Source organism: Fundulus heteroclitus, chromosome 1 (assembly GCF_011125445.2).
Source record: "Fundulus heteroclitus isolate FHET01 chromosome 1, MU-UCD_Fhet_4.1, whole genome shotgun sequence".
Lineage (NCBI taxonomy): Eukaryota > Metazoa > Chordata > Actinopteri > Cyprinodontiformes > Fundulidae > Fundulus > Fundulus heteroclitus.
In genome coordinates, this window is record NC_046361.1 from 1613897 (window position 1) to 1640545 (window position 26649).

Here is a 26649-nt window from a genome sequence, read left to right on the forward strand (position 1 = left end):
GCCAGTTTTGCTCCGTACAGCTGAGAAAGTCCCCGGCCCGGCCGGTCAGGTGGGCGCTGGGATCATTCTGACCCACCGGGATCAACATGACCAGAACAGTTTGGCACATTAAATCATCCCTGTGTTTCCCCACGGTCCGGATAAATAATGCCAGCTCTGCGGTCACACCCCACGAAGAGTTACTCACCCACGGTAGTGTGCTTTAACTTTCACCCTCTCGGAGTTCGGCTCCATGATGGATCCGTTTGTCGCCAGCATATGCATCGTTCCAGTCCGGTTCCGCTCCCGAGCAGCCCAACTTTAACTAGACACGTCCGCCGTTTGCAGTCCCGAACTCCTGCCCACTTTGCTACACAGCAAGGTTTCACCTCGCATGGGACTAACGCTCAGCCCGAGTTCTCTGAAGTTAGACTAGTTAAAAGTTTTCTGTTGTTTGCGGCTTATTAAAAGCCTTAAATGACGAAGTTTTCATCAAATGAAGTGAAGTAGTGGTGGTGCTTCCGGTTTGCATTTTCAAAATAAGACGAAACAGATTGTTCTCGTTTACGTTCCATGGCAGTGATGCAACAGTACTTTTATTTTGAAAGCAGGATTTTTTTCCGGTGTATGTGACGTTTGACTCAACTTGACTAAAGGTCCTGCGTCTCACTATGGTTACAGGAATCCAAATTCACCTGTGCGGCTGTTCCCGTCCATGGCTGCCACAGCAACAAGTCCAACACTGGAGTAGGGAGGCGCAGACAGGGCCTGGCTCGTTTGGTTGGATATTGTTATTCTCTTCATGGTCTCTTGACAGTATTCAGGTCCTAAGAGTTAGTTTTACCTCCTTTCTAACTTTTCCCCTTTGGCAGCCGTAGACGGCGGGTCCTCCAGCAGTCATCAAATAATTAGAAAACAGCAATGTATGTGCAGCTTTGTTTATGCTTTTAAATCCTAATTGCTGAATACATTATTTATTCACATGGTCTCTCTAAAATAGTAAAACTGCAACACAAGCTTAGAAAATAATATTTCAAGGTTGATCTTCGCAATTCTAAAGTCCAGAGGCGCCATCTGCTGGACATTGTAGACATTTTAAAAAGTTCTCAATAATAATAACAATAATAATAATAATAATAATAATATGATAACTATGGTATTATTAATAATAATAATGATAACGATAATGATAACAACAATAATAATAATAATAAACAAATTATTATTTCAATTGCCTTTTATAACAGCTATTTAAAACATTGCAAACAATAATGAACTAATATTGACTTTTAGATATGAAAACATAAATAGTTGTATTATGCAATGCTAAAGTTTTACTTTTAATCTTGTCTGTGACTTTAAAATCTAGCACTCGCAAGTGAATTAGATAAGTGGAAACCAAAACCATTCAGTTTTTCCTATAAACACAATTTATACTTTAATACGGCCATAAACATGATTTGGTTATCTATTAAAAAAAATGCATGTCAGTGAATTTACCAAATCCGTTGTTTTCTAATGTCAAGTAAATAACATTAGAATATTCCAAAATACTTACGCACTTAATTGAATATTTATTTACATTGACCTACAAAAGTATTAACCCCCCTTGGCATTTTTCACGTTTTGTTGCCTCACAACTTGGAAACAAAATAGATTGTTTGAGTTTGCACCATTTGATTTATAGGATATATCACAAACAAAGTTGTTTTTTTTTTTTTTTTTTTTGTAATTGGGAAACAAAAAACAAATATCAAAAGCCTCAGTCTGCCTAACTGTTAGTTTGCAGCAGTTCCAGCGACAGTGGAAAGCATATCTCTATAGTGTGGAAATCTTATTGTGGTCCAAGGGACAGATCTTCCAGCCTCTGCTGTGGAGTTCTGCAGCTCCTTCAGGGTGACCTTTGGCTTCTGTGCTGCCGCTCTGATTAATGACCTCCTGGCTTCTCTCCACAGGGTTGTTGTGGTACCACCAGGTGCTTTCCATTTGAAGATGATAGATCCGATGGTGCTCTGGGGAGCATCAAAGATCTGGATATTTTTTTAGAACCCCAGCCTGACTTGCACTTCTCAACACCTTTGTCCCTGACTTGTCTGGAGAGCTCCTTGTTCTTCATTGTGTGATTCCTCTTGCCTAATGCTGCTGCAGCCTCCGAGGCCTTTCAGAGAAGCTGTGTTTATACTAGCAGATCATGTGACACGTTTAATGATAATTATCAAAATTTTGAATAAGTGTATGTCCTATTTGTAGAATAATGCAATTGTTGATCAAACTCAGGTTAACAATCCTGGGGTCCTTGGGGTCTTATATCCTAAAATGTCCTAAATCCTAAAAGTTTTAAGCAGGTTTGTCATTTTGTACATAGCTAAAAGATATGTGAATGACTAGGATCCCCATGTCTGTACAGCCTCCAACATTGCAGTTGTGTGTCCAGTAATTTGTTTTGTAGGTGAGGAGTAAAAATAAAGCACGTCAAATTGTTCCAGCCAAACTCTCTCCGTCTTCTGGAGCTGGTGGAAGAAAGCTGCGTTTTAAAGCCAGTCTCTCTTATTCACAGGGTTGCATTCAATGCTATTCTTTTAATTTGAAACAGTGTACTCTTTCCATTACAATTTTATAAACTGTTCCACAGCTTCAATACAATCTTGTTTGGTGTTATTTTATATGCACCTGAAAATAAATATATGAACTATATTTCCCTCTGGTTCTTTCTTAATCCTGGTGTTGTAAAAATGTCTTCGTTGTAAGTATATGAATGGATCCCTGTTACCTGTATTAAATTATATTTTGAGTTTTTTACACGTTTTAAACGTTTTCCCTTCTAACAGCTCTTACTCCATCCACTTCCCAAATGTAGAGTCCATCAGGTTTGTGGGTAACAGAGTAGCTGTGTTTTTGTGATGCTGACTTTATATCCTGACAGCGTTCCATAACTTTCCAAAACTGACATCAGTATTGGGAGGGTGACATTAGGGCTTTGGAGACGTACAGTTACATAATCAGCAAATAGTCCAATTATTAAATTTTCTTGAGCTCTTTTGAATCCTTTTAGCTCCTTGTTCTGTCTAATGATCTGAGTCAAGCGCTCTGTGGAAACCGCAAGCAGGAAGGGGCTGAGGTCATAATCCTGGTGTGTACCTCTAAACAATTTAAAACTTTTTCTAACGTCTTTTTACACTTATACAAAATATAAAAAATATAAAAGCTTTGAAAAAAAATATTTAAAAAATAGATTTTAAAAAAAGTCTGACTTTAAAAGAAAATTCTAATAAAATCTGAGAAAACACCAAATTTACTCTTAAAGCCTTTTTTATTATTAAGACGTTTTGCAAGGTTTAATTTTTGGATTGCATTACTTTCCATGCCAGCAAGAGCTATTGCAGCACTACTGCTACTCATTGAATTGACACAGCTTTTTTGTAAAAAAAAAAAAAAAATGTATTCAAACCCACTTAATTTTTTTTATTTACTAATTACCTATTGAATGCACTGACTAGATTCACATAACACATATTTTCTTAAACTCAATGAGGTTTTACCAGGTTAGAAGTTAAATATGATAATATTACAATGATTGCAATATTTCTATTTTAGAATTTGAATTAATGCAGGGTACACTAAATCTGAATTCAAGGAAATTATGGAATTACATTTCTTTTCCATTGGCTCTTTGTGAACCATCCATCCATTTTTTGACACGTCTATCCCTTGTGGGGTCATGAGGGGTGCTGGTGCCTATCTCTAGCTGTCAACGGGCGAGAAGCGGGGTACACCCTGGACAGGTCACCAGTCTGTCACAGGGCAACACATAGACAGACAGGACAAAAAAAAAACATTCACAGACGCACTCACACCTAAGGAGAATTTAGAGAAGCCAATTAACCTAACAGTCATGTTTTTGGACTGTGAGAGGAAGCCAGAGTACCCAGAGAGAACCCAAGCATGCACAGGGAGAACATGCAAACTCCATGCAGAACCCAGCACCTTCTTGCAGCAGGGCAACAGCGCTACCCACTGCAACACTGTGCAGCCCTCTTTGTTAGCCATATTTTAAAAATTGCAATACCTTAAAACCTTTGTTTAATTGAGTCAGTTTTGACAATTGGTTCTTCACAGTGGGGCCAATAACAGAAAAAAGACGAGAATTAAAAAAAAAATTAATAAATCGAGGGAGCAGGGGTCTGAAGGGTCACTGACAACAGCGCTGTAATGAAATTTTTTATTTGAAATTTTATTCGAACATGAACATGATACAAATATAAAAATAAAATAGTGCACAGTAACAAGAAGTGCATAAGAAAGAAGAGAAAATACAGATTTTTGTTTCAGTTAACATATCATGCTCAAAATGGGGTAGGAAGAAGTGAGAACTTATAAACTCCTACCCCTAAACACTTGAGACTTTAGAGTCCTACTGTCATTAAAAAAAAATCAAAATCAAAGTGGCAGTTTGAAGTAACAGTTACTAATATTTACCTATACATTTTCCCATTTTATGCTGGTTTATCTTTCTAAACCCTTACACCAAGTTATTATCTTCAATACACACCTTATTGCTTTCTGTCCCCATGTGTATATCTATTGAAAATTACCTCTTTGTACCTTTTTTTGAATTGTGTTAAACTATTGCTTTGTTTTAAATCTTCATGTAACTTATTCCATAACTTTACACCTTTAATTGAAATACAGAAGCTTTTCCTTGTTGTTCTAAAATTGCGGATCTTGAAGACTGAGTGACCCCTTAAGTTATACCCCCCTTCTCTTTCTGAAAACGTGCTCTGTATGTGCTCAGGTAACAACTTTTTTGATACCTTGAACATAAATTGAGCCATTTTAAATTCTACAAGGTCGTCAAATTTGAGAATTCTGGATATTATGAAGAGCGGGTTTGTATGCTCATAATAACCGACATTATGGATGATTCTAATGGCTCGTTTCTGTAGGACGGTTACCGGATGTAAAGAGCTCTTGTAATTAACTCCCCACACTTCACAGCAATATGATAGATATGGTAAAATCAGAGAGTTATATAGAGTATGAAGTGATTTAGCATTTAATACATGTCTAGCTCTGGCCAATATGGATATACTTCTACTGAGTTTACTCTGTAAATGTTGAATATGAGGTTTCCAACTGATTTTGTCATCTATTATTAAACCGAGGAACTTATTAGCAAAAACCCTTTCTAGAGTTACGTCCTCTATTTGAACTTGAATTTCAATATTTTTATAACAGTTCCCAAAGACCATGAATTTCGTCTTGTCCAAATTTAGGGATAATTTGTTATGGTCAAACCATATCTTTAACTTACTAATCTCTGAAGTGACTGTTGAGAGAAGATGCTCTAAATTATCTCCTGAGGCTAGAATATTTGTGTCATCAGCGAATAAGATAAATTTTAATACATTGGACACTTTACTGATATCATTTATATAAAGATTAAATAAAATTGGTCCCAATACTGATCCTTGTGGTACTCCACAGACAGTCTCCTGCCAATCAGATTCCACATCTCCCAATTTCACAAATTGTTTCCGGCTCTTTAAATAACTCCTCATCCAGTCAGAAACTACTCCCCTAATTCCATAGCGTTCTAATTTTTTAAGTAGGATTTCATGATTTATTGTATCAAAAGCTTTCTTTAAATCTATAAATATCCCTACTGCCAGTTTCTTACTATCTATTGCGTTGGTTATTTCTTCTATTAAGTCAGTTACGGCCAGCGATGTTGACCGGTTTGCTCTGAATCCATATTGACTGCTGATAAGTAGCGAATGTTTTTCTATGAATTGTTCCAGTCTTTTCTTAAAGAGTTTTTCCAGGATTTTAGAAAATTGTGGGAGAAGAGAAACAGGCCTGTAGTTAGTGAAGAGGTGTTTGTTGCCAGTTTTATACATTGGTTTGACCTTCGCTATTTTCATTTTGTAGGGAAATGATCCTGTTTGAAATGATAAATTGCAAATATAAGTTAGTGGTTTAGAGATTCCTTTAATTACTATTTTAATAGTTTTCATGTCCAGATCATCACAGTCAGTGGAAGTCTTATTTGTACAGTTATTCACAATGTTTATGATTTCTTCTTCTAGTACAGGGTTGAGATATAAGGAGCTGGGATTATTCTCAATTAGATATTGCTGAGTTGCAGTTTTTGTAGTCGGTATTTTTTCTGCTAATTGAGGTCCTATATTAACAAAAAATCTATTAAATTTATTGACGACACTTTTCAAATCAGTTATATTCTGTTCATTATCTATAAAATAGTCTGGATATTTGTTATTGTTAACTTTTCTTATGACTCTATTTAAAATATTCCATGTTTCCTTAATGTTGTTTTTATTCCTATCCAGTAATTTATAATAATAGTCCTTTTTACATGTTTTTATAATATTAGTTAACTTATTTTTATATTTCTTATATTTGTTTTCTGATTCCGACGTTCTATGTTTTAGAAATTCTCTATAAAGTTTGTTTTTCTTTTTACATGCCTTTTGTATTCCTTTTGTGATCCACTGTTCATTTTTTTGATTGCTTTTCCTGTTATATTGTTTGATTGGGCAGTGCTTGTTATATAATATTTTAAATATTTTTAAAAATTCATCATATGCTGAATTCACATCATTCATTTTATATATTAATCTCCAATCATAGGCCAACAACTCGGCTTCTAGAGCTCTTAGTGTCTCTTCAGACGAAACCCGTTTGTAATGCGTCTCTATTTTTTGATTGTCTGTTTTGCACTTACAGTCGTAGACTATGAACACTGGTAAGTGATCGGTTATGTCATTCATTAATATTCCACTAGTTAAATTATTTTCCAGCACATTTGTAAAAATATTATCAATTAAGGTAGCGCAGTGCGATGTAATGCGACTGGGCCTGGTGATTTTAGGATACAAGCTTAAACTGAACATGGTGTTAATAAATTCTTCAGTCATTCTATGTCTATTTGGATTGAGAAGGTCAATATTGAAATCCCCACAGAAAAATATTATTTTTTGATTAATTGTTCTAAATTTTTCTTCTATCCAGTTGTTGAATACTTCAATGTTTGATCCAGGGGCTCTATAAATGCAACTCACTAAGACATTTTTCCTTTTTTCCACGAGTATTTCTATAGTCACACATTCAAACATGTTGTCCATCACAGTTGACATTGTTTCAATCAACTTATAATTAATCTTCTTATCAACATATAAAGCTACTCCTCCTCCATTTTTGTTTTCTCTGTTCTTACAAACCATTTCATAACCATTGATTTCAAAGTCTATGCCCTTATCACTATTGAGCCAAGTTTCTGATAAGGCAATAACATTGAATGTCTGTGAAAGTTGTTGGAGGTATTGTTTGATGCTGTCAAAATTTGCATAGAGGCTTCTGCTATTAAAGTGAATTATTGACAGCTTTTGTTCCATTTTAATGCTGTTATTGAACTGATCATCACTGTAATAGTGACAACTATCATTGCTGACATTATAGAAGTTGTTATCAGGATCAATGTCAATTTCAATATCTTGCTGATGATAGTTTCTGTGTTGGAATACGGGTAGCTCTATATCCTCATAGGCCGTGATATGTTGCATGTTTCTCATTCAGAAGTGAACGTCAGCTATGTCTGGCTGTCTGTCATACATTGTTGGATAATTTAGGGGTACTAGTACGTGGATGGGTGATCAACTTATCATAACGTAGGTAAGCAATGTCCCCTCTTTGACGTGCTGCTTTTAAGTCCGGCATTAGTTCCGCCCTCCTTTTCCTTACTGCATCCGTGAAGTCTTCGTTAATAAAAATCTTAGATCCCTTAAGTGCCTTGGTGCTCTGCAGAATAGTTGATCTGTCCTTGTATCGTAAAAATTTGACAACAATGGGCCTGGGTCTGTCTCCTCTATGTTTACCGGTGCGGTGAGCTCTCTCAATGTCAACCTTATGTTGAAAGTTTAGCTTTTCATTTAAAATAGTTTTCACTTTCTCCTCAGTCTCAGCCCAAGTCTCATTTGGTGATTCAGGAATTCCATCAAAAACCAAATTATTTCTCCTTGATTGCCCCTCAAGGTACTCCATTTTATCCGTGATAGTCATCATACCCTCACATACTTTAAATATGTCTGACTGCACCGTGTCATTTCGGTCCTTGTGCTTAGCACTTTCTACTTTAATGTCGTCAATGTCTTTCTGTGTAAATTGCAGACTGGTTTTAATGTCCTGTAGTTCTCGTGTCATTGCGTCCATTCTGGTGTTAGTAGTGTCCACAATGATTTTAACAAAACCCTTAAAATTGTCCTGTTGTTGTTGGAGTAACTCCATATACATTTGCTTTTGCTGGCTCAGCAACTCTTTGACTTGCGTGAGTGATACATAGTCCTCATCTTGTCTCCCGTCGGTCTTGGATCCTTTTGGAGGCATTATTTCGCTTCTTTTTGCCTGTCGCTTCCTTAAGGCTCCTGCTCAGCAGTTGGAGGCCACTGCCTTGTCTCTCTGTGAACACAGACACCCTGGGCCAGACGCGTTGTTCAAGCACAGCCGATCTCTCGCTGTTCAGCTAACTGTGGTGAGTAGCGGTACTTACGGACAAGGCAGAGTTTTACCTCTGCCTGTTGTCAATCCAACGCGTCGTTTTCCACTGGTTGTTTTCTCTGTTAGGTCGGTTAGCTGTTGTGTTACAGAGAGCATCAGCAGCCTCGGAAAGTGAAAGGAAGGGCGTGTCTGTCTTTTCCTCTCACAACTGCATCTGGGAATTACAGGCAGATACTCAAGTGAGCCGCAAGAACGGCATTAATATTTTTTTTATTAGGAGTGACCGGAACCTCTGCGATTGCTGAACAAGCCGGGCCAACGGGCCAGCAGGCTGAGCCGTCATTGTCCGGGCCGCTGGGAAAACTCCCAATTCTCCTGATGGCCAGTCCCCCCCTGGTGATCACAATGTGTTAGTCTACAGATCCAATCCTCGTAGTCTGGTGTCCTGAAACTTTTTAGGATACACTCATGTTGTTTGTTACCTGGCTGGATGGTTAGCCAGCCTATCAGATAATGGTGCTATGGCTGCTGTAGTTATGCCAAACATAATGGCATATGACACCCAACCCGTGCCGATTTCATGGGTTGAATGTCAAGGGTATTTGGTACAAACTGATGCCAAACATGACAGAGAAAGAAAGGAAGAGGAATAACAATGAAAGGGTAAGGGAATGAGAGAAAGGACAGAGGCAAAAAGAATATGTGAAAAGAAATACAAAACCCAGTAAACAGGTGCTACCAAAAATCCCCAATGGCCATCATGAGGAAACCAGGGAAAAACAATAATTTACACCTGCAAAGAGACAAAACTCTAACACAGCTACTGTGTTAGGAGTGCATGAGTGTGTGAAAATGAAAAATGAATACATGAAGTGATCAGTGTTGAGTGCAGAGTCCCACCCCCCTCCATGGATCAGAATCAAGCAGAGAGCACTCCAAGGCCCAGAAGCAACAATTACCAGAATTGTATTTTTTAGGTCATTTGGAATCTTCAAAATGTTTTGACTTCTCCTTCACCCAGCCTCACATTCACACACTGGTCATCATGAGCAATTCTGGTTGTGGACCCAAACAGAGGCAGGAAGCAGGGAGGATCGTTATGAATCAAGGATTTTAATAAAAATTACGGAGGTACATCAGACAAACAATAAAGGACCAAATAATGATGCAGACCCATTCTGCTGGCATATTCTATAGAATATTTACAAATGGTGAGTTAATGATTGCATCACTGCTACATGTATAGAGCACTTAAGAGAAAATCATTACAGAACTGGGCCACAGCGCTGTGATCACATCAGGGCACCTCACATAAGAGACAACATGTACATGTCCACAAAGACCAAGATGGAGCAGACATTAAGCAGTAGTATCTGGAGCTTTTAATTTCTTTGTGGCTCTAGTGGTCTTTATTTGACAGTTGCCAGACAGGAAATGACTGGAGAAGGGGAATGACGTGTCAAAGGTCTCTGGATCGGGACTGGAGCCCATGAAAACCATGCTGATGACTAAGCCTTTGTACATAGGTCATATTTTTCTGCTCCTGCACCACCACCCCTCCTTTACCTGGGACTTTGACACAAGATTCATGACCTACTGTGACTTTTTTTTTTTAAATAAAGCTACAATTTAGAAAGACATACAGTATATTTAACAATGTAGATTAGTTAGAATTGTGTTAATAATCACACGTTTTTAATATTACAAACATTGTTAGGAAATGCCAGCTTCTTTCATTGCAATCACTTTACACCAACATCAGTGACAGAAGAATAATACTTTAGTCATCAAATCAATCATTATCATATTGGTGCGCTGAGCAGAAAATTATAAAAATGATGATAAAGCAAGAAGAACCAGAACCACTATGGACATCCTTAGAAATAAGGTAAAGATCAGGAAATAACAAATTAACATTAAGATTTAGATTTAAAATAATCAGTTTCCACTTCTCATAAAGAAAGAAAACATCTTAGTATAAAACCAAAAGGATAATAAAAATATAAAGGATTACATGTTATGTTTATCTATGTGTAACATTCAGGAATGGTTTTACAGCTCTGTGGGAAAGTCTTTGTCGAGCTATTACACTCTATTTTAATTTATTTAATGTTTAATAAATAACTCTCGGTCTGTTAGGTATTGTCCGGTGAATATCAGCCCGACAACTGATATTAGGATAATAGTTGAAAGGGATGATTCGAGCTCTGGCATTCTTTTAGCAGCAAACTCTGCACACATGTAGAATAAATGAGTTACGACTTCTCCTCAAGTTCAAGAATTTATTAACAGAAACAAAACAAACATCCAGAGAACATCACTATAGAATACTGTTTATCTGAATGAACACTATATTTTAATTTTAATTGAAAAATCCTATCTACTAGGCTAGTGAAACTGAACTAAAACTACTAAGCAAAATGAAGATTAAAAAAAGAAGCTAAGAAACCATGTACACACAAAAGAAACAAAAGACAAAATAAAATGGTTGATCTTCATCATAATGAAGTGAATCCTGCTTCACTACTGATCTAACTTAAAGAACCAAACTTCATCTTAAAGAACATGGTATGAGATTAAATTTGTTTAACTAATTCAGAATAACATTTGTTATGTTCAAGCCATTCACAATGCAAAACCAGAGTTAAACAAATATTATTTCATAAAGTAACATTTTAAAGAATGATTTACTCAGTAAACGTCAGTAACTTTAGAACGCTTGATTTTATTAATCAGATTATACCCCCAGGAAGCGAGGGGTCACTGTAGCAATTGGTCCCTAAAATTGGTTAATCCAAGAGTTATACAGAAACACCATTAAAGTTCAGCGGATTGACCATCTGACAACAACTTCCCTTGGTAAGCGTGCCTGTCGCTGCTCCTGCAGTTAATTGATGAGTTATATCCACCTGTGGCCATGTCACCTTTCAGCGTTTATTCCCTCGCTTCCAGTAATTTAGCTGATAAACACAGCAACTAACCAGGGATCTCCCCATGATTCACTGTAACGCTCTAGCTCAGCTAATTTAGCATGACACTTTAAAGAAGGGTCAGAACGTGAAACAATGTCCTGGTTTAACTGGGTCTGATTTGGAAAAAGTTAAAAAAATTCATAAATATTATTCCACTTGCGCTTTTCTGTAACAAAGAAGTCAGAGCTGCAGTCAGAGCGGCTGTCAGTCAATATGCAGCAGCGTTTCACCTCATGAGCAGCTGAACCAGGACACTCGTTAAATAAAATGACAAGGATTTTGATGCATACAGATCATTAAAATAAACTGCAGTTACAACATGGACTGGAGAAAGGGTTCTAACTGTGTGAGACCAGAGAAAGGCGATTCTCAGAGAGTTTTTGTAGTTATTTGTTATTTTTACATGGAGTGGAGCGTGATGTGAAGCGAGTTGCACCAGAAACATGTGAAAAAGCCTCCTGTGGATCTATGGAGTAATTTTAGTCCAACCCAAAAACACCTGCCAGACAGACAAGCTACACCAGCCAAGATTACCTTAAACAATATTTAACTTTACGCAGAGGTTTAATAACATTTTTCTAATGAAAAATGTTCATCTTTAAAAGCAAGTTACGTTTTTTTTTCTGATAAACTTTAATCAATTTTACTAAACTTTTTAAAAATGTAATCCTCCAATCCATGGATTTTCTATACCTGCTTTTACGTACAGGTGTTACGTCATGCTGTATCTGATTGGAAAACACGGCTTCAAGTAACAAAGGGTCGTGGAGGAGCTGGTGACTCTCCAGCAGTCAATGAGCGAGAGGTGGGGACACAGAGTCCATCCTGGACTTGTCACTGGGCTAAAATATAACTGTTTTTATAAACTTCAAAAAAATTAATGCCTTTTTATAAACTCATGAGTTGTGATAATTAATTGGTGAGCAATAAGCAAAGCAGAGACTAATTGTTGTAATGTGTGATCTGTGTCAAATTAAAATTGTGTCCCACTTTGTCCACGGCTGTTGTTGGCCTTGTATTATCATAGGATTGATTTATATCGAATGTGACAGTGGAGTTAATGTTCAGGTGTGAAGTAGATGATGTAATAATGCAAGCTGCTGTCTTTTGAACTAGTTGCAGTTTATGGAGGGTTTTCAGGGAGGGAAGGGTTTTGAAATTGTAAAGTGGAAAGGCGAGTGGACTGTGAACCAGTTGGGCAAAAGTGCCAAGGAAGAACTTGCTTGATGCTGCAAATATGAAAGTTAACCAGGTGATGTTCTGAATGTGGAAAGTGAAGGAGATTATGCAGAGGGCTGTCCAGGATGGTGCCAAGGCTCTGAAGCTGGAAGGTGGGAGAGATACAGGAATTGTCAATGGAGCTACCAGATTTGGTTAAAGTGGACTTTGCACAATAAGCAAATGATGTTACGAAGCTGGCATGACGTCCACGGCCCCGGGAATATATGGGCTAACTAGAAATATTTTTCAGTCAAATTGATTATTTTTGCTTTAACCCTTGATCTAATAAAATGCTTGGTTGTTAAAATAGCAATAGGGTAGTTCACGCGTGACGTCAGCGCTACATCCGGGTCCCGCGGGTAGGCAGAAAACAGTACTGTTCTCGTCTACTAAATGACAAAACGGGTGATTTAGAGCGTACTTTTAGTTAGTTTATTTTTGGAATCTAAGCAATGCCTACGACTTGTTGTGCTCCCGGTTGCACAGAGAGGCATTCCAAATCGTCGGATGTACGTTTCTTTCGTTTACCGAAGGAGGAAGGACGAAGAAAGAAATGGATATTTTCAATGAAAAGAGCGCAGGCAGACACTCCCAATGGGCTGGGGGAGGCATCATACTACGACAAAATTTGCAGTCTACACTTCATCTCCGGTAAATACAACTTAATTCTGCTCTAGTCATTGTCCTACTTAACTAGCGGCGGAGGGGAGGTGGTGATCGCTACACGGGCCTGCTGATGCCGCAGCCCGTGAACGGGCGGAGCAGCCGCTGTCTGCTCCGCCGCCGCTGTCTGGAGCAGCAGCCGCTTCTCCGGCCCGTGTAGCGATCGCCACCTCCCCTCCGCCAGTTCACGGGCGCTAGTACTCCTTTGTTTACGCTGCAATGTCGCCGACACCCCCACCCATTTTAACAAGACAAAAACACCAAAATAATCCGTAGTAAACAATGTTTTTTTTTTTTAACCTACCGGGCGGGTCTTCCTCTCTGCATAGACGTGGTCTGTGTCCGACGCCGCTTTCTGCTGTTACAAACATGTCTGAACATCCATCCATCCATTTTCTGACCCGCTTAATCCCTCATGGCATCGCGGGGGTTGCTGGAGCCTTTTTCCTGATATAAAATAATTGCAGCCGTCCAGTGGTTTCAGGGGCTTTTGTGCTCTCTCGTGTGTACTGGCCTGCCGTGTTTATAAGGCAGCTGTATATGTCGTGGCACGGAACCCTTGGCCAGCATTTCACAGACTCGCACCGTCCCTTCAGGCTTTTGCTGTGTGGATCTGGCAATCTGATACCATCAACCATCAACTTACTCTTAAAATGATCTTGTGATACGTTATCTAAAGAAGAAAAATACGTGGAGAACTTGTTGGTTTCTCTGTTTGCGTCCGCCATTGTGTTCGCCTTTTGCCTACCAGTCCGGCGCGCATGCGCGAAAAACCTGGATGAAAACAATAGCAGTGAACTACCCTATAGGTTTAAATTGTGTGTAATTAGCCTAAAAAAGTAAATTGGAATATGGAATATGTTGACGTCTGTTAAATTCAGATTATCTTTTTTATTATTATTTCAGTTGACGTGAGTTCAGTTTGACATTGCTGTCTGTTTAGTTCAGTTTGTCTGCTGTTGAAAACAATCATTAATGAATTTGCTATAATGACAGTTCAATTTCAAAAGTAGGTCCTCTGTTCGTGATGTTTCAGTAAAAGTAGCCTGTTGGTTATCCTTACCTATTCCAAGGGGAGGCTCACTTTCAATGAATTTGAAAACCCCTGATCTACACTCATCAGGTGTGGTTTTGGCTACGGCAGTTTAATGAAAACAATTGGTCAATTAGTTATTTCATGTTTTGACAAGCGGGACATTTCTTCACACTGGGCCAGGTTAGTTTGGATAGCCTTTTCCCCCTGACTAAACGCCAAAGTTTTTTTTTTCATTTCTTTTATTTCCATACTAACTCAGGTTATCTTTGTCAGTCGGATCGTCGCCTAGCAATCTTTCCAGCCAATAGAACGACAGCCTCAGAAAGGGTGCGCTTGTTTAACTCTAATGAGTGTGCCTGTGGTACAGCTTCCGACAATAAAATAGCTTTTTAATATAAAAGCTAGTAAAATAAGAAGCTGAAAAACAACAACAATCAGGAAAATTAAAAAAAGGAAATAATAAGGGGCGATGCCAAAATCACCAATGAAAAGGGACCTAATTTCTGTTGGAGGCAGAATTAGCATCTGCCCTTAATAGCAAACATCTGACTAGCAAACTCTGAGGGTGGGAGTTTTCTGTTCACCTCACGTCTGAAGATGGATCCACTCCAACAATCTCAGGTAAGTAGCCTACTTTTCTCCAGGCTAATATGGTTCAATCCTTTCCAGAGGATGTTTTGGGTTTTTTTGAAGACTGAGGGTGTGTCAACCTGGTTGGAACACAGAAGTGATGCGCGGCAAGTTTGGAAACCGCTGCTATAGACCTGTGTGAAGAATCAGCAGACTTGGCTGTTATGGTTAGGGTTAACTAGATCACAACTAGAACCACGCTAAAGATACAATGATCATGGCGTTTCTGCTCTTGATTGACCAGCAAACTGGTGGTTGAGCTTTGGTCTCGGGGGGCTCAGTTGAGCTCAGTCTTCAGATGTCATATCTGGATTCAGCTGAGGTGGTCCAGGCATTGGTCATGGTACCTGTTGAGCTTTTTCCTTTGGAAGTTGGATGTGTGAGAAACCCAGAACTTATATGGACTTTATATCCTTTGTGTCCTGGGATCTCTAGAATGAACAGCAGAGTACCACTGGAAAGCTGTCCTAGTTTCCCTCCTGGTCCTGGACTTCCTTTATCAAACCTCTGTCCTCAGGGAGGAGCTCTTCGTGTTTTGCAATATCCATCGTGTTTTGCAATATCCTAGGATGGAACAATTAAAAGTTCATACAGGATAAACTAAAAGATTAGTAAGGGTAGAAAGAATGGTAACTAGCAAAGCACACATGCATACCCATGCTGTAATGCATTAGTAAAGATGTTAAAACCTTTATGATGGCTTTTAAAGTTAGATCAAATAGTTATACAAGTTCGCACAAACCTGTCAATAGCAGCATACAAACTATTGGTAAGCTCAGGACAGGCACCAATAAAGTATATCTGTGTCTTATCGATACATTCCTGCAGACAACATCCCTCGTCAAGCTTCCTTCTTGGACCTTGGTTTGGCTTGCTGAGCATCTGTTTGAGAAAAGAGAAACACATTTTGGTCTTCTCTTAACAAATGAAACTGTTTTGCCTTCAATGAGGTGTTACATTTTAGATTTGCAGTCCATAATTTACCACAGTCTGATCTAGATTAGGCTGTTGCTACATGCTTCCAGTTAACATGGTTCTCTGTTGCATTGAAACTAAAGTTAATCTGAACTTCTCCAGTCTGCAGCTGATGGTGATAAAGACAACCTTGCTGACAGAGATTCCTGAGGTAGAATATTGATTATGTCTGAGGAAATTTTCCAATGACTCTGCAGTTTAGTCCTCACAGGAAACAACTCTTCAGATGCCTGCCGTCCCAGGGGAGGAGCTGGACACTCTGACGACCGTGGCAGAGAGGAGGATGCTGTCCAGGCTTCAGTCCATATTAGACAATGTCTCACACCCTCTCTACGACACACTGACCCAGCAGAGGAGCTCCTTAGGCAGAAGACTCCTCTTACACAGATGCACCACAGGAAATCATTCCTGCCTGTGGTCAACAATCTCTACAACGCCTCCCTCAGTGATTCAGACAACCGACCTCTGTAATTGACATTTATTCATACTTTTGCACTGTTTTTGCATATCGTCACTATCACTTTACTTTATATCTATATATATAAATATAAATGTTTATAAATGTTGTTTGTTTATCTGTATGTAACAAAAATAATTTCCCTCTGGGATTTTTAAAGTATTTCTGATTCTAAAAAACGTGGGAGGAAAGGAACCCTGTCTGTGGGTTAAAAGTGGCAGTAATTATAAACTAGTAGAGACAGACCACTGTGCAAAGTTCACCTTTTGTTTTCATATGACAAAAGCCATAAAATCTATGAATGGGAGGAGCTAGTTGGGAATTCTGGCAAGTTTATCAAGGCTCTATGAAGTAATTGTTGACACCGCGCTGCTATGCTAAGCTAACTCGGTTTACTGAAGAGAATGTCTGCTTCTCTCTTATTTTATAGACACAAACCTATAGTTACGCCCAGAAATATTTGGACAGTGACACACGTTTTGTTATTTTAGCTGTTTATAAAAACATATTCAGGATACAACTTTATAATCAATATGGGCTTTAAGTGCAGACTCTCAGCTGTAATTTGAGAGTATTCACATCCAAACTGGAGCAAGGGTTTAGGAATTACAGCTCTTTAATTCATAACCGCCTCTTTTTCAAGGGACCAAACGTAATTGAACAATTGACTCAGAAGACTGCAAAATAAATAACAAGGCTGCATGGGCTCTTCCCTCGTTAACCTGTCATCAATTAAGCAAGTAAAAGGTCTGGAGTTGATTCCAGGTGTGACGTTTGCATTTCGAAGCTGTTGCTGTGAACACAAATAATGCGGTCAAAGGAGCTCTCAATGGAGGTTGTTGTGGAAAATTTTACTGATGTCAAGAACCGAGACTGGACCCAGTAATCAACCAAGACACGGTCAGTGACGTTCAACTCTGATCATATCATGTCTTGAAGCACCTGCATAACTCTCCCGTGTGAAAGAAGCTCACATACTTACAGATTTACTATTGTGTTTCCACATCCAAGGACACAGAGGAGTTGAGTTAGATAGGAACTGGATTGTACCAGTGGGTGCACTCCTCTTAAGATTACTCCTACTTTCTATGTTTAACCCAGAATGTATAGAAGTTTAGTGTGCCCTTTTCCTCTGTTTCCTGACTGCGTTGGGGAATAGACACATTCAAACACTCATGCCTTTGAATTAAATAACTTACAAATACAAGGTGCATCTTTTCTTTTCTTTTCCCGAGTTGTGTGCTCATTTAATTGATAAATATTAATATCCACTACAAGGTGAAACAGAACAAAATAAGAAATCCATCAGAGAGATAGCTGAAATATTATGAGTGGTCAAATCAACAGTTTGGTACATTCTGAGAAAAAAAAGAGTGCACTGGTGAGCTTGGGAACTCAAAGAGGCTTGGACGTCCAAAGAAGACAACAGTGGTGGATGATCGCAGAATCCTTTCCATGGTGAAGAAACCCTTCACAACATCCACTTAAGTAAAGAACACACTCCAGGAAGTAGGTGTATCAGTATCTAAGTCTACCAAAAAAAAGAAGCCTTCATGAGAGTAAATACAAAGGCTTCACCACAAGGTGCAAACCATTAATCAGACTCAAAAATTGAAAGGCCAGAATTGACTTTGCCAAAAAAACACCAGAAGAAGCCAGCCCAGTTCTGGAACAGCATTCTTTGGACAGATGGGACTAAGATCAACCAGAATCATGAGAAGAAGAAAGTTTGGAGAAGAATTGGAACAACCCATGATCCAAAACAAAGCACATCTTCTGTAAAACATGGTGGAGGCAGTGTGATGGCATGGGCATGCATGGGTTCCAATGTTACTGGGTCACTTCTGTTCATTGATGATGTGTCAAAAGACAGAAGCAGCCGGATGAATTCTGAAGTGTATAGGGAAATATTTTCTGCTCAGATTCAGCCAAATGCAGCAAAGCTGATTGGACGGTGCTTCTCAGTACAGATGGAAAATGATCCAAAACATAATGCAAGAGCAACCCAAGAGTTTTTTTTAAAGCAAAAGAAGTGGAATATTCTGCAATGGCTGAGTCAATCACCAGATCTCATCCCCAATGGAGCATGCATTTCATTTGCTCAAGACAACACTTAAGGCAGAAAGACCCACAAACAAGCAAAAATTGAAGACAGCTGCAGTAAAGGCCTGCAAAGCATCACAAAGGAGGAAACCCAGTGTTTGGTGATGTCCATGGGTTCCAGACTTCAGGCAGTCATATTGAAAAGTAAAATTTTACTTAGGGTTATATTTATTTGTCCAATTACTTTTGAGCCCCTAATTAAAAAAAATAGCTACAATTCCTATATTTTTAATCATATACTTTTGTTCCACCCCTTGTATTAAACCTTAAAGTCTGCACTTCAATTACATTGCAGTTGTTTAATTTCAAATCCAAGGTTGTGGCCTGCAGAGCCCAAATCATTAAGATTGTGTCACTGTCCAAATATTCTGGGCTTAACTGTATGTACCCCACCTGTCGCCCAATGGCCACTTGAGAAAAGGCATCCACCCCCCACATGGCGACCCCTCAAGGCAGATGGATGCTGTGCCACGGCAACATGGGTTCCCTGAAATACACGTCCGCATAGCAAAAGAATTAAGCAGGTAAACTGTATAAAATTATAGGAAAATGAAAAATCAAGATGAGATTTTTCTTCTGAGATTATATTGGAACTAAATCATTTGAGTTATTCGAAGAATCGTTTCAGCCACTAGTTCTGTGTGACTCATCTGGCTGGGCTGATGCTGTCTGTAGTTCTTTGTCCCACTTGCTTCGCTATGATACAGATCAAAGTGGTTATAGGTTTGACTACCTCACAAGGTAGATCAGGGCCGTAATATTGGTGGGTGAGCTTCAACCCCCCCCATTCTGAATCAGGACCTTTTAGTTGATTGTTAGGTGTAATACAAACATGGAACGAATGGATGCTATTATCTTACTCTGTCCACAGAGTGCAGTTCAGCCCATCTGGGGAAAAGGATCCTTCCTGACATGCTTCACACACTGTATCATGTCTGCTGGTTCCTGAGAAAAACCCAACAACGTTTTACACAAACACACATCATCAATTATCAAGAGTTTTATGCCACTGTGAGTTCATTCCTTCAGTCTCACCAGGTTGTTTTATTCTCTGTCCAGGTTCACAGACAGAATGTTTCTCTGCCGTGCTGCATCCTGTATCTGTTAAACTTTTACAGAAATATCCACTTAAAACATCACAAACTGTGTCTGATGTTTGTGTGCAGTTCTGCTTGACAAAGAGACCAAAGCCTGGAACATAAAAACACTCATTATCATTTTATTTATGTGGAACTAAATTTCCGGTCTTTTCAATTTCCCTGAAACCTTTCCACCTGACTGTACCTGGAGCACAGGAGGAGCAGGAGAAACACCTTTTAAGGCCATTGGGTTTGTTCATGTAGGTTCCCGCCTCACAGGGGATGCACCGTGTTCCTGACTGAACCGTGCAGTCTCTTTGAACCACAGTTCCTAAAAAAAAGCAGGATGATTATGTGATTAAAAAACAATCTTCATAAGCTTGAGTATCACTAAAAGATATCTTTATATCTAAGACAAAGTTAAAGAGATTTGTGTTTTTTGAAGTGGGGTTAGAGTGACCCGTCCAGGCTCACGAGCTAAAACGTTTTTTCTGAGGTTGTTGATACTATTATTAAGAATCAAAGTCAAATATTAAGAGATTTTTTCTACAAGAAGACATTTTGTTATTGAACATGAAAACCATCTTTGACTCAAAATTAATAATAGAGGGTTTAGTTGAGCCCTGATTTTTTTTGGACACAAAGGCTCATTCCTGAGAGGTGATTTTAATATTTCTCCAAACTCTAAGGGAGAGCCCAGACACACTACGGAGAAAACTCATTTCACCTGCTTGTATCCGGGATCTTGTTGTTCTTCTTCACGACCCAAAGCTTGTGACCATAGATGAGGGTAGGAACGTAGATCGACTGGTAAATTGAGAGCTTCGCCTTTTGGCTCAGCTCTCTCTTCACCACAACGGACCGGTACAGCGGCCGCTTCACAGCAGACGCCGCACCAATCTGCCTGTCAATCTCCCGCTCCATCTTCCCCTCATTCGTGAACAAGACCCCAAGATACTTAAACTCCTCCACTAGGGGCAGCACATCCTCCCCAACCCGGAGAATGCACTCTACCCTTTTCCGGCTCAAGACCATGGTCTCGGATTTGGAGGCACTGATTTTCATCCTAGCCGCTTCACAGTCGGCTGCGAACCGCTCCAGTGAGAGCTGTAGATCACGCCCTAATGAACCCAACAGGACCACGTCATCCGCGAAGAGCAGTGATGCAATCCAAAGGCCACCAAAACGGATCCCCTCAACACCTTGGCTGCGCCTAGAAATTCTGTCCATAAAAGTTATTAACAGAATTGTTGACAAAGGGCAACCTTAGCGGAGTCCAACTCTCACTGCAAACGAGTCCGACTTACTGCCGGCAATGTGGACCAGACTCTGACACCGGTCATACAGAGACCTGACAGCCCTTATTAAAGGGCCCGGTACTCCATACTCCCGGACTACCCCCCACAGGACCCCTCGAGGGACATGGTCGAATGCCTTCTCCAGATCCACAAAGCACATGTAGACTGGTTGGGCAAACTCCCATGCCCCCTCCAGAATCCTGCTGAGGGTGTAGAGCTGATCCAGTGTTCCACGGCCAGGACGAAAACCACACTGCTCTTCCTGAATCTGAGGTTCAACTATCCGACGGACCCTCCTTTCCAGAACGCCTGAATAGACCTTACCAGGGAGGCTTAAGAGTGTGATTCCTCTGTAATTGGAACACAGCCTCCGGTCCCTCTTTTTAAATAGGGGGACCACCACCCCAGTCTGCCAATCCAGGGGAACTGCCCCCGATGTCCATGCAATGCTGCAGAGCATTGTTAACCAACACAGCCCCACAACATCCAGAGTCTTAAGGTACTCAGGGTGAATCCCATCCACCCCCGGGGCCTTGCCACCGAGGAGCTTTTTAACAACCTCGGCAACCTCAGCACCAGAGATGGGAGAACCCGACCCAGAGTCCTCAGGCTCTGCTTCCGCAATGGAAGACGTGTTGGTGGGATTAAGGAGGTCTTCGAAGTATTCCGCCCACCGACGCACAACGTCCTGAATCGAGGTCAGCAGCACACCACCCCCACTATAAACAGTGTTGGTACTGCACTGCTTCCCCCTCCTGAGACGCCGGATTGTGGACCAGAATCGCTTCAAAGACGTACGGAAGTCTTTCTCCATGGCCTCTCCGAACTCTTCCCACGCCCGAGTTTTTGCCTCAGCGACCAGCCGAGCTGCCTGCTCGTTGGACTGCCAGTACACATCAGCTGTTTCCAGAGTCCCACAGGCCAATAAAGCCCGATAGGACTCCTTCTTCAGCTTGACGGCTCCCCTCATCGCTGGTGTCCACCAGTGTGTTCGAGGGTTGCCGCCACGAATGCACCGACAACCTTGCAGCCACAGCTCAGACTAGCCGTCTCAACAATAGAGGTGTGGAACATGGTCCATTCAGACTCAATGTCCTCCGCCTCCCTCGGGACATGTTCAAAGCTCTCCCGGAGGTGGGAGTTAAAGCTCCATCTCACTGCCAGACGTTCCCAGCAAACCCTCACAATATGTTTGGGCCTGCCAGGTCTGACTGGCTTCCTCCCCCACCATCAGAGCAAGGTCAACACCAGGTAGTGGTGAAGAGCTCCGGCCCTCTCTTCACCTGAGTGTGCAAGACATGCGGCTGCACGTTAGATGAAACAACAACAAAGTCGATCATTCAACTGTGGCCATTCCTTCAGTCATTATAAATTACTGGTTTTAAGCATTGAAAACAGTAATTGATAAAATAGTGGATGAAACTCAATCTGCATTTATTAAAGGATCGAAGTACACATAACAAAGTTAGATTAATATTGGATATGTTGGACTACCAATCTATGCTCAAATCAGAAAGCCTCATTTTATTTATAGACTACTTTAAAAAGCTTTTGATTCTATAGAACAGGAGTCACCAATATGGTGTCCGCAGGCACCAGGTAGCCTCCAAGGACCATATGTCGTGCCCTCATGCCTGCTAAAAAAAATAGCAAAACCTTCCAGTGAGATTCATTTAAAATTAGATTTTATTCAGTTGCTCTTCCTTTTTAATCATAGTTGTATTTACATAGATTTAAAGCATTAAGAACACGTTTATTTTACATGAAGTTAAGGTGAGCGCTAGCTCTTTACCTCAAAGATCAGTACAGGTTGCCCTTCATATGTCACAGTACCATTGAAGTAGCTCTCAGTTTCAAAAGGGTTGGTGATCCCTGCTATAGAACGTGAGTTTTTATTTCTCACACTGGAAAATTTGGGATTGGACAAAGAATTCTGTTCAGTAATCAAAATGTTATATACTGACATTTACAGTTATATTTCAATAAACACAGGAATGACTGCTAGAATAAATGTAAAACGTGGAAATTGACAAGGATGTCCGATTAGTCACAAATTATTCATTTTATTTACACAGTGATTGGATTTTTGTGTAAGAAATCAACCAATTTTCAGCGCATACAATTTTTTGATTATAAATATTGTGTAAGTCAGCTTGCTAATGACACGGTCCTCTTTTTGAAAAATAAATGTATTAGGGTTAATTAATTATTTTTTTCTTTTCCCCCAAAGCCTCTGATCTTCACTTAAACATAAATGTGTGAACTATATGTGTGTGCAGACAGAAAAAATGTCAATCCCTGTTAAAAACAGAAAACAGAAGTTAAATATTGTAGTGTACAATTATATAACAATGAAAAGAAAAGGGAATAGTTGAACATTAAAGAAAAAACAGATTAAATATAAGTATTCTTGAACCATTAGCTTGGCAAAGATCTGTCAATTTTTGGACGAAATCTACTGTCCAAAGCTGAGGATATATCCAAATTAATATATCCATGCCAGTCTCTATACATTACATCAAGGAATGTTAGAAAGGTGACCTCTATCATATATAAGTTAATGTGGATAAAAAAGTCAAAGATTACAATATAGGGGATATTAAAACTGTGGACTTTGAAGCAATGGTTGGGACATTTAAATTGAAATGGTGGAAAGAATTCATGTTGAAGCCAGATCAATATGGTTTCATGTCCCTGAAAATGTCTTGAAAATGTTTGAATAGAATTTTCTATTGAATGTGGTTTTGAAATTTCAAAATATCTGAGTTCTATAAAGAGGTTTTGAGTTACTTTAAGATTATATTTACTCATAACCTGACCCTTTGGGTACCACCTTGTGGAATAATAGAGTGATTGTAATTAGGGCTGAACAATTCATTGCATTTGCAATATGCAATTTTAAAAAACACAATTTCCAAATCACAGAGGTATCCAATTTTTGGCTATGTAACAATGACTGGATAAGTATGGAGGACCAATCCTACCATAATTAAAAATCCATACAGAAATAAATGAAGGACTTAATAATATAAAGTTGCTTGAAAAAGCAGCTAATAATATGAATTTTGTGTGCCATTAACTGTGACAAAATAATAAAAAGAAGATATTTCTTCAACAATTGATCAATTATTCATCAAAAAATATATATTTAAACTTACACTTTTATTTTTACTTTTCTTCTTGCTTTTTTGCTGACTTATTTTTAACCCACTTGTTTTCTGCCTTTATTTTGACTTTGTGTATTTATTGCAAATGTTTTTTTTTGTTCCACTGCAACCTTTTTTATTGTTTCATATTTATTCACACCAACATTTTTAAAATGTGTTTTTATTTTTGTTTCATACTGATTTACACCACATTTCTGTAGCATGTTTTTTACTCCACCATAAATATTTATTCTTATTTTATTTTTACCTCCTTCTCTTTCTGAAACAATGGTTTATTTCTGCCTCTAACATTTCTATCAGTTTTTTTACCCAAATAATTTTTACCTGCCCTTTTTATTTCCTTCTCCCTTTTTTCCAACTTATTTATTTTTTAATACAAATGTGAAATCTTACAGCTTCACGAATTCAAAAGTAAATGTAGTATTCAATGCTCTCAAAAGATTATAAGAAAATATGTAATTCTGTCCTTCTGGCTCTGATACAGCTGATAAATATACAATTATCTCTTCCAACATTCAAACTAAACTTCCAGAACTCATTAGGTTTTGAAGTGGATTTCTGTGAATTTTGTCACACAAATCTGAAGCAAACCGAACACATATTCTTTTAATGCCTCAATAAGTCAGAATTTCTGGCAAGATGTCCACAGCTGGTTAAGTAATAAAGTTAGTGCAATCTGAAAAGTTATAAGTGAGGATATAATTTTTTATAAATCTAATCTTGCAAGGGAAATATTATAATTATAACATCAGAGTCATAAAGTAGTATATTTCCTAACATGACCAAATTGAATTCGTTTTAAAAATTTGTTGAAAATATTTTTGTCCTCGATGAGATGTATAAAAAAACTTGTCAGACCGTTGACATTGTTTGTGATGCAAAAAAAAAAAAAGGTTTGAACCTGTAAATTACTCACAAATATTTTATTCTGAATGTTTGATTTAGCTGTATCTGATAGTTTTTTAATCCTGTATAAGTGTCTTGCCCTGTGTGTAAGTGTCCCTACAATAAATTGTAATAAAGTGTTACTGGAAAGAAAGGCCGTTCATCCACTGGTTGTTAGAATTCCGACTACCATTGAACGCAGCAGTATAGCTTCGGTAAACAGAAATAAATCCGTCCCTGGATTAGGGTGCAGCGTATATCGCTGTGTGTTTGTGTAGGTGTTGTCTCTTTTCAGATGCCCACTCCCACAGACACAGTGGAGAGGTTTATGTTTGACACCGTGTTTGAACCACAGCACGTCGCAACACAAAATGGCTCCAGTTACTCTCCACTTTCGGTTTGCTGTTGTTCTCGTACCTTCGTGGCACATCGGACAGCACTGTCCGTCGCTGGCTGTGTACTCTTTGGGTCGGCAGGCTGATCCTGGTTCAGTCCAGGTAACACCCACTGAGAAACGAGGAAGGTCAGAGAGTCGGAGGGAACAATTAAAACAGCAATGATCAACGTCATCTGATCGAGTTAAAATGTCTCCTCGAGCCAGCCGTTCTTACCAAAGATGATCAGCAAGGATAACATGCTTTACATTCTGGAACGCTGTTTTGTGTTCTGGCGGAGCTCCCTGATGTCTTTATGTTTTAGATTAAAAATAAAAAAAATGTTGATCAAGTTTTAGCTAAACTAAAAATTTGAGACAAACGCCTCTCACAAAAAAACAACAACCCAAAAAACAACCAATTCTAAGTTGCCAGATCTGTCTGGAAGCAGGAGTAGTCCTCCATTATGGCGTTTTGCCTCCATCCATGAAGAAACAAAACAAAACGGGTTCCTTTAAATTACATTCATATGATGATGTAATTGATCTAAATGGATCTTGATGTAATTGATCTAAATGGATCTTATAACATTACAAGAACAACAAAAAAATAAGAAAAGAGTCAATTGATAAAACGTTTATAGAACATACCATTAAATGATATTCAATATTAAAGTCTATATCAGAGTTAACACCATTCCCACCACTTTTAATATTTTATTACAAAGTAGTAATTGCAAAGAGAACAACCTCACATGAGCAGCAGCATCTCTGACATCTTGTTGCTACTTAAGTGGGTTTATAGAGGCATCTTAAGTCAGTGTCAGTGTTGGTTCTGAGTAAACTTCCTCTAATGTACCCACACCCACCCTGCTGCTGCCTCAGGGAAACCACATAGTCACCAGAAGCATTCCTCTGCAAGATCAGACAGACTGGCATGATGCAACACTCGATAAAAGCTGGTTGGAGTCCGCTCCTTGCTGCTGTTAGATATACATGTGCAGATCCAGGCTACGTGTTCTAGCCCGTCTATTAATGAAATCAGTACATTCCACGCAGAGTAAACAAGCTCTTAAAAGCAAATCTGTAAGGCATTTTACACAACACTGAAAACGAAACACTGGGTTTTATTACATAAAAATATTCAATTAAATACTGCGTCAACAAGGTAATGCAGTCTCAGCAGAAGTGGGTGTGACTTCTGTTGAGTCCATCCTCTGAACATGGAGAGAGGAACGACCAACTCCAGACCTACCACGATACGGATGTCCACCTAAACTGAGAGCTCTGACAAGAAGAG

General features: G+C 39.1%; 2 protein-coding genes across 4 annotated transcripts in view; both read right to left on the bottom strand.

Annotated features, from left to right (window-relative positions):
• prkcz (protein kinase C, zeta) overlaps positions 1-462 on the bottom strand; it is a 229631-nt gene extending 229169 nt beyond the window's left edge. For both annotated transcript variants that reach the window (XM_036141694.1, XM_036141676.1), the window contains exon 1: positions 188-462. In XM_036141694.1, coding sequence (XP_035997587.1) covers positions 188-264 — 77 coding nt within the window. In that variant the 5' untranslated portion in view covers positions 265-462. The remainder of the gene's footprint in view (positions 1-187) is intronic.
• A 14185-nt stretch (positions 463-14647) lies between these two features.
• Positions 14648-25772, bottom strand: LOC105915928 (tumor necrosis factor receptor superfamily member 14). 2 transcript variants are annotated; one of them, XM_036142040.1, is made up of 7 exons: positions 25588-25772; positions 25394-25483; positions 19832-19957; positions 19583-19738; positions 19408-19492; positions 15755-15894; positions 14648-15557 (listed from the first exon to the last, which is right to left on the bottom strand). In XM_036142040.1, exons 1-7 carry the CDS (start codon positions 25610-25612, stop codon positions 15526-15528), a joined length of 654 nt encoding a protein of 217 aa, XP_035997933.1. In that variant the 5' UTR covers positions 25613-25772; the 3' UTR covers positions 14648-15525. The 2 variants fall into 2 exon arrangements, with proteins under 2 accessions (XP_035997933.1, XP_035997900.1); XM_036142007.1 differs by having other exon boundaries at positions 14648-15576.
• Between the last annotated feature and the right edge of the window lie 877 nt (positions 25773-26649).

What these genes read in the sequence shown, in the direction of transcription:
- LOC105915928 (XM_036142007.1), bottom strand. Translation starts at nt 25,612, where the DNA reads ATGTTATCCTTGCTGATCATCTTTG. An exon ending in ATCCTTGCTGATCATCTTTG is followed by an intron (nt 25,484 to 25,587) that starts GTAAGAACGGCT and finishes CTCGTTTCTCAG; the next exon opens with TGGGTGTTACCTGGACTGAA. An exon ending in ACAGAGAATAAAACAACCTG is followed by an intron (nt 19,493 to 19,582) that starts GTGAGACTGAAG and finishes GGTTTTTCTCAG; the next exon opens with GAACCAGCAGACATGATACA.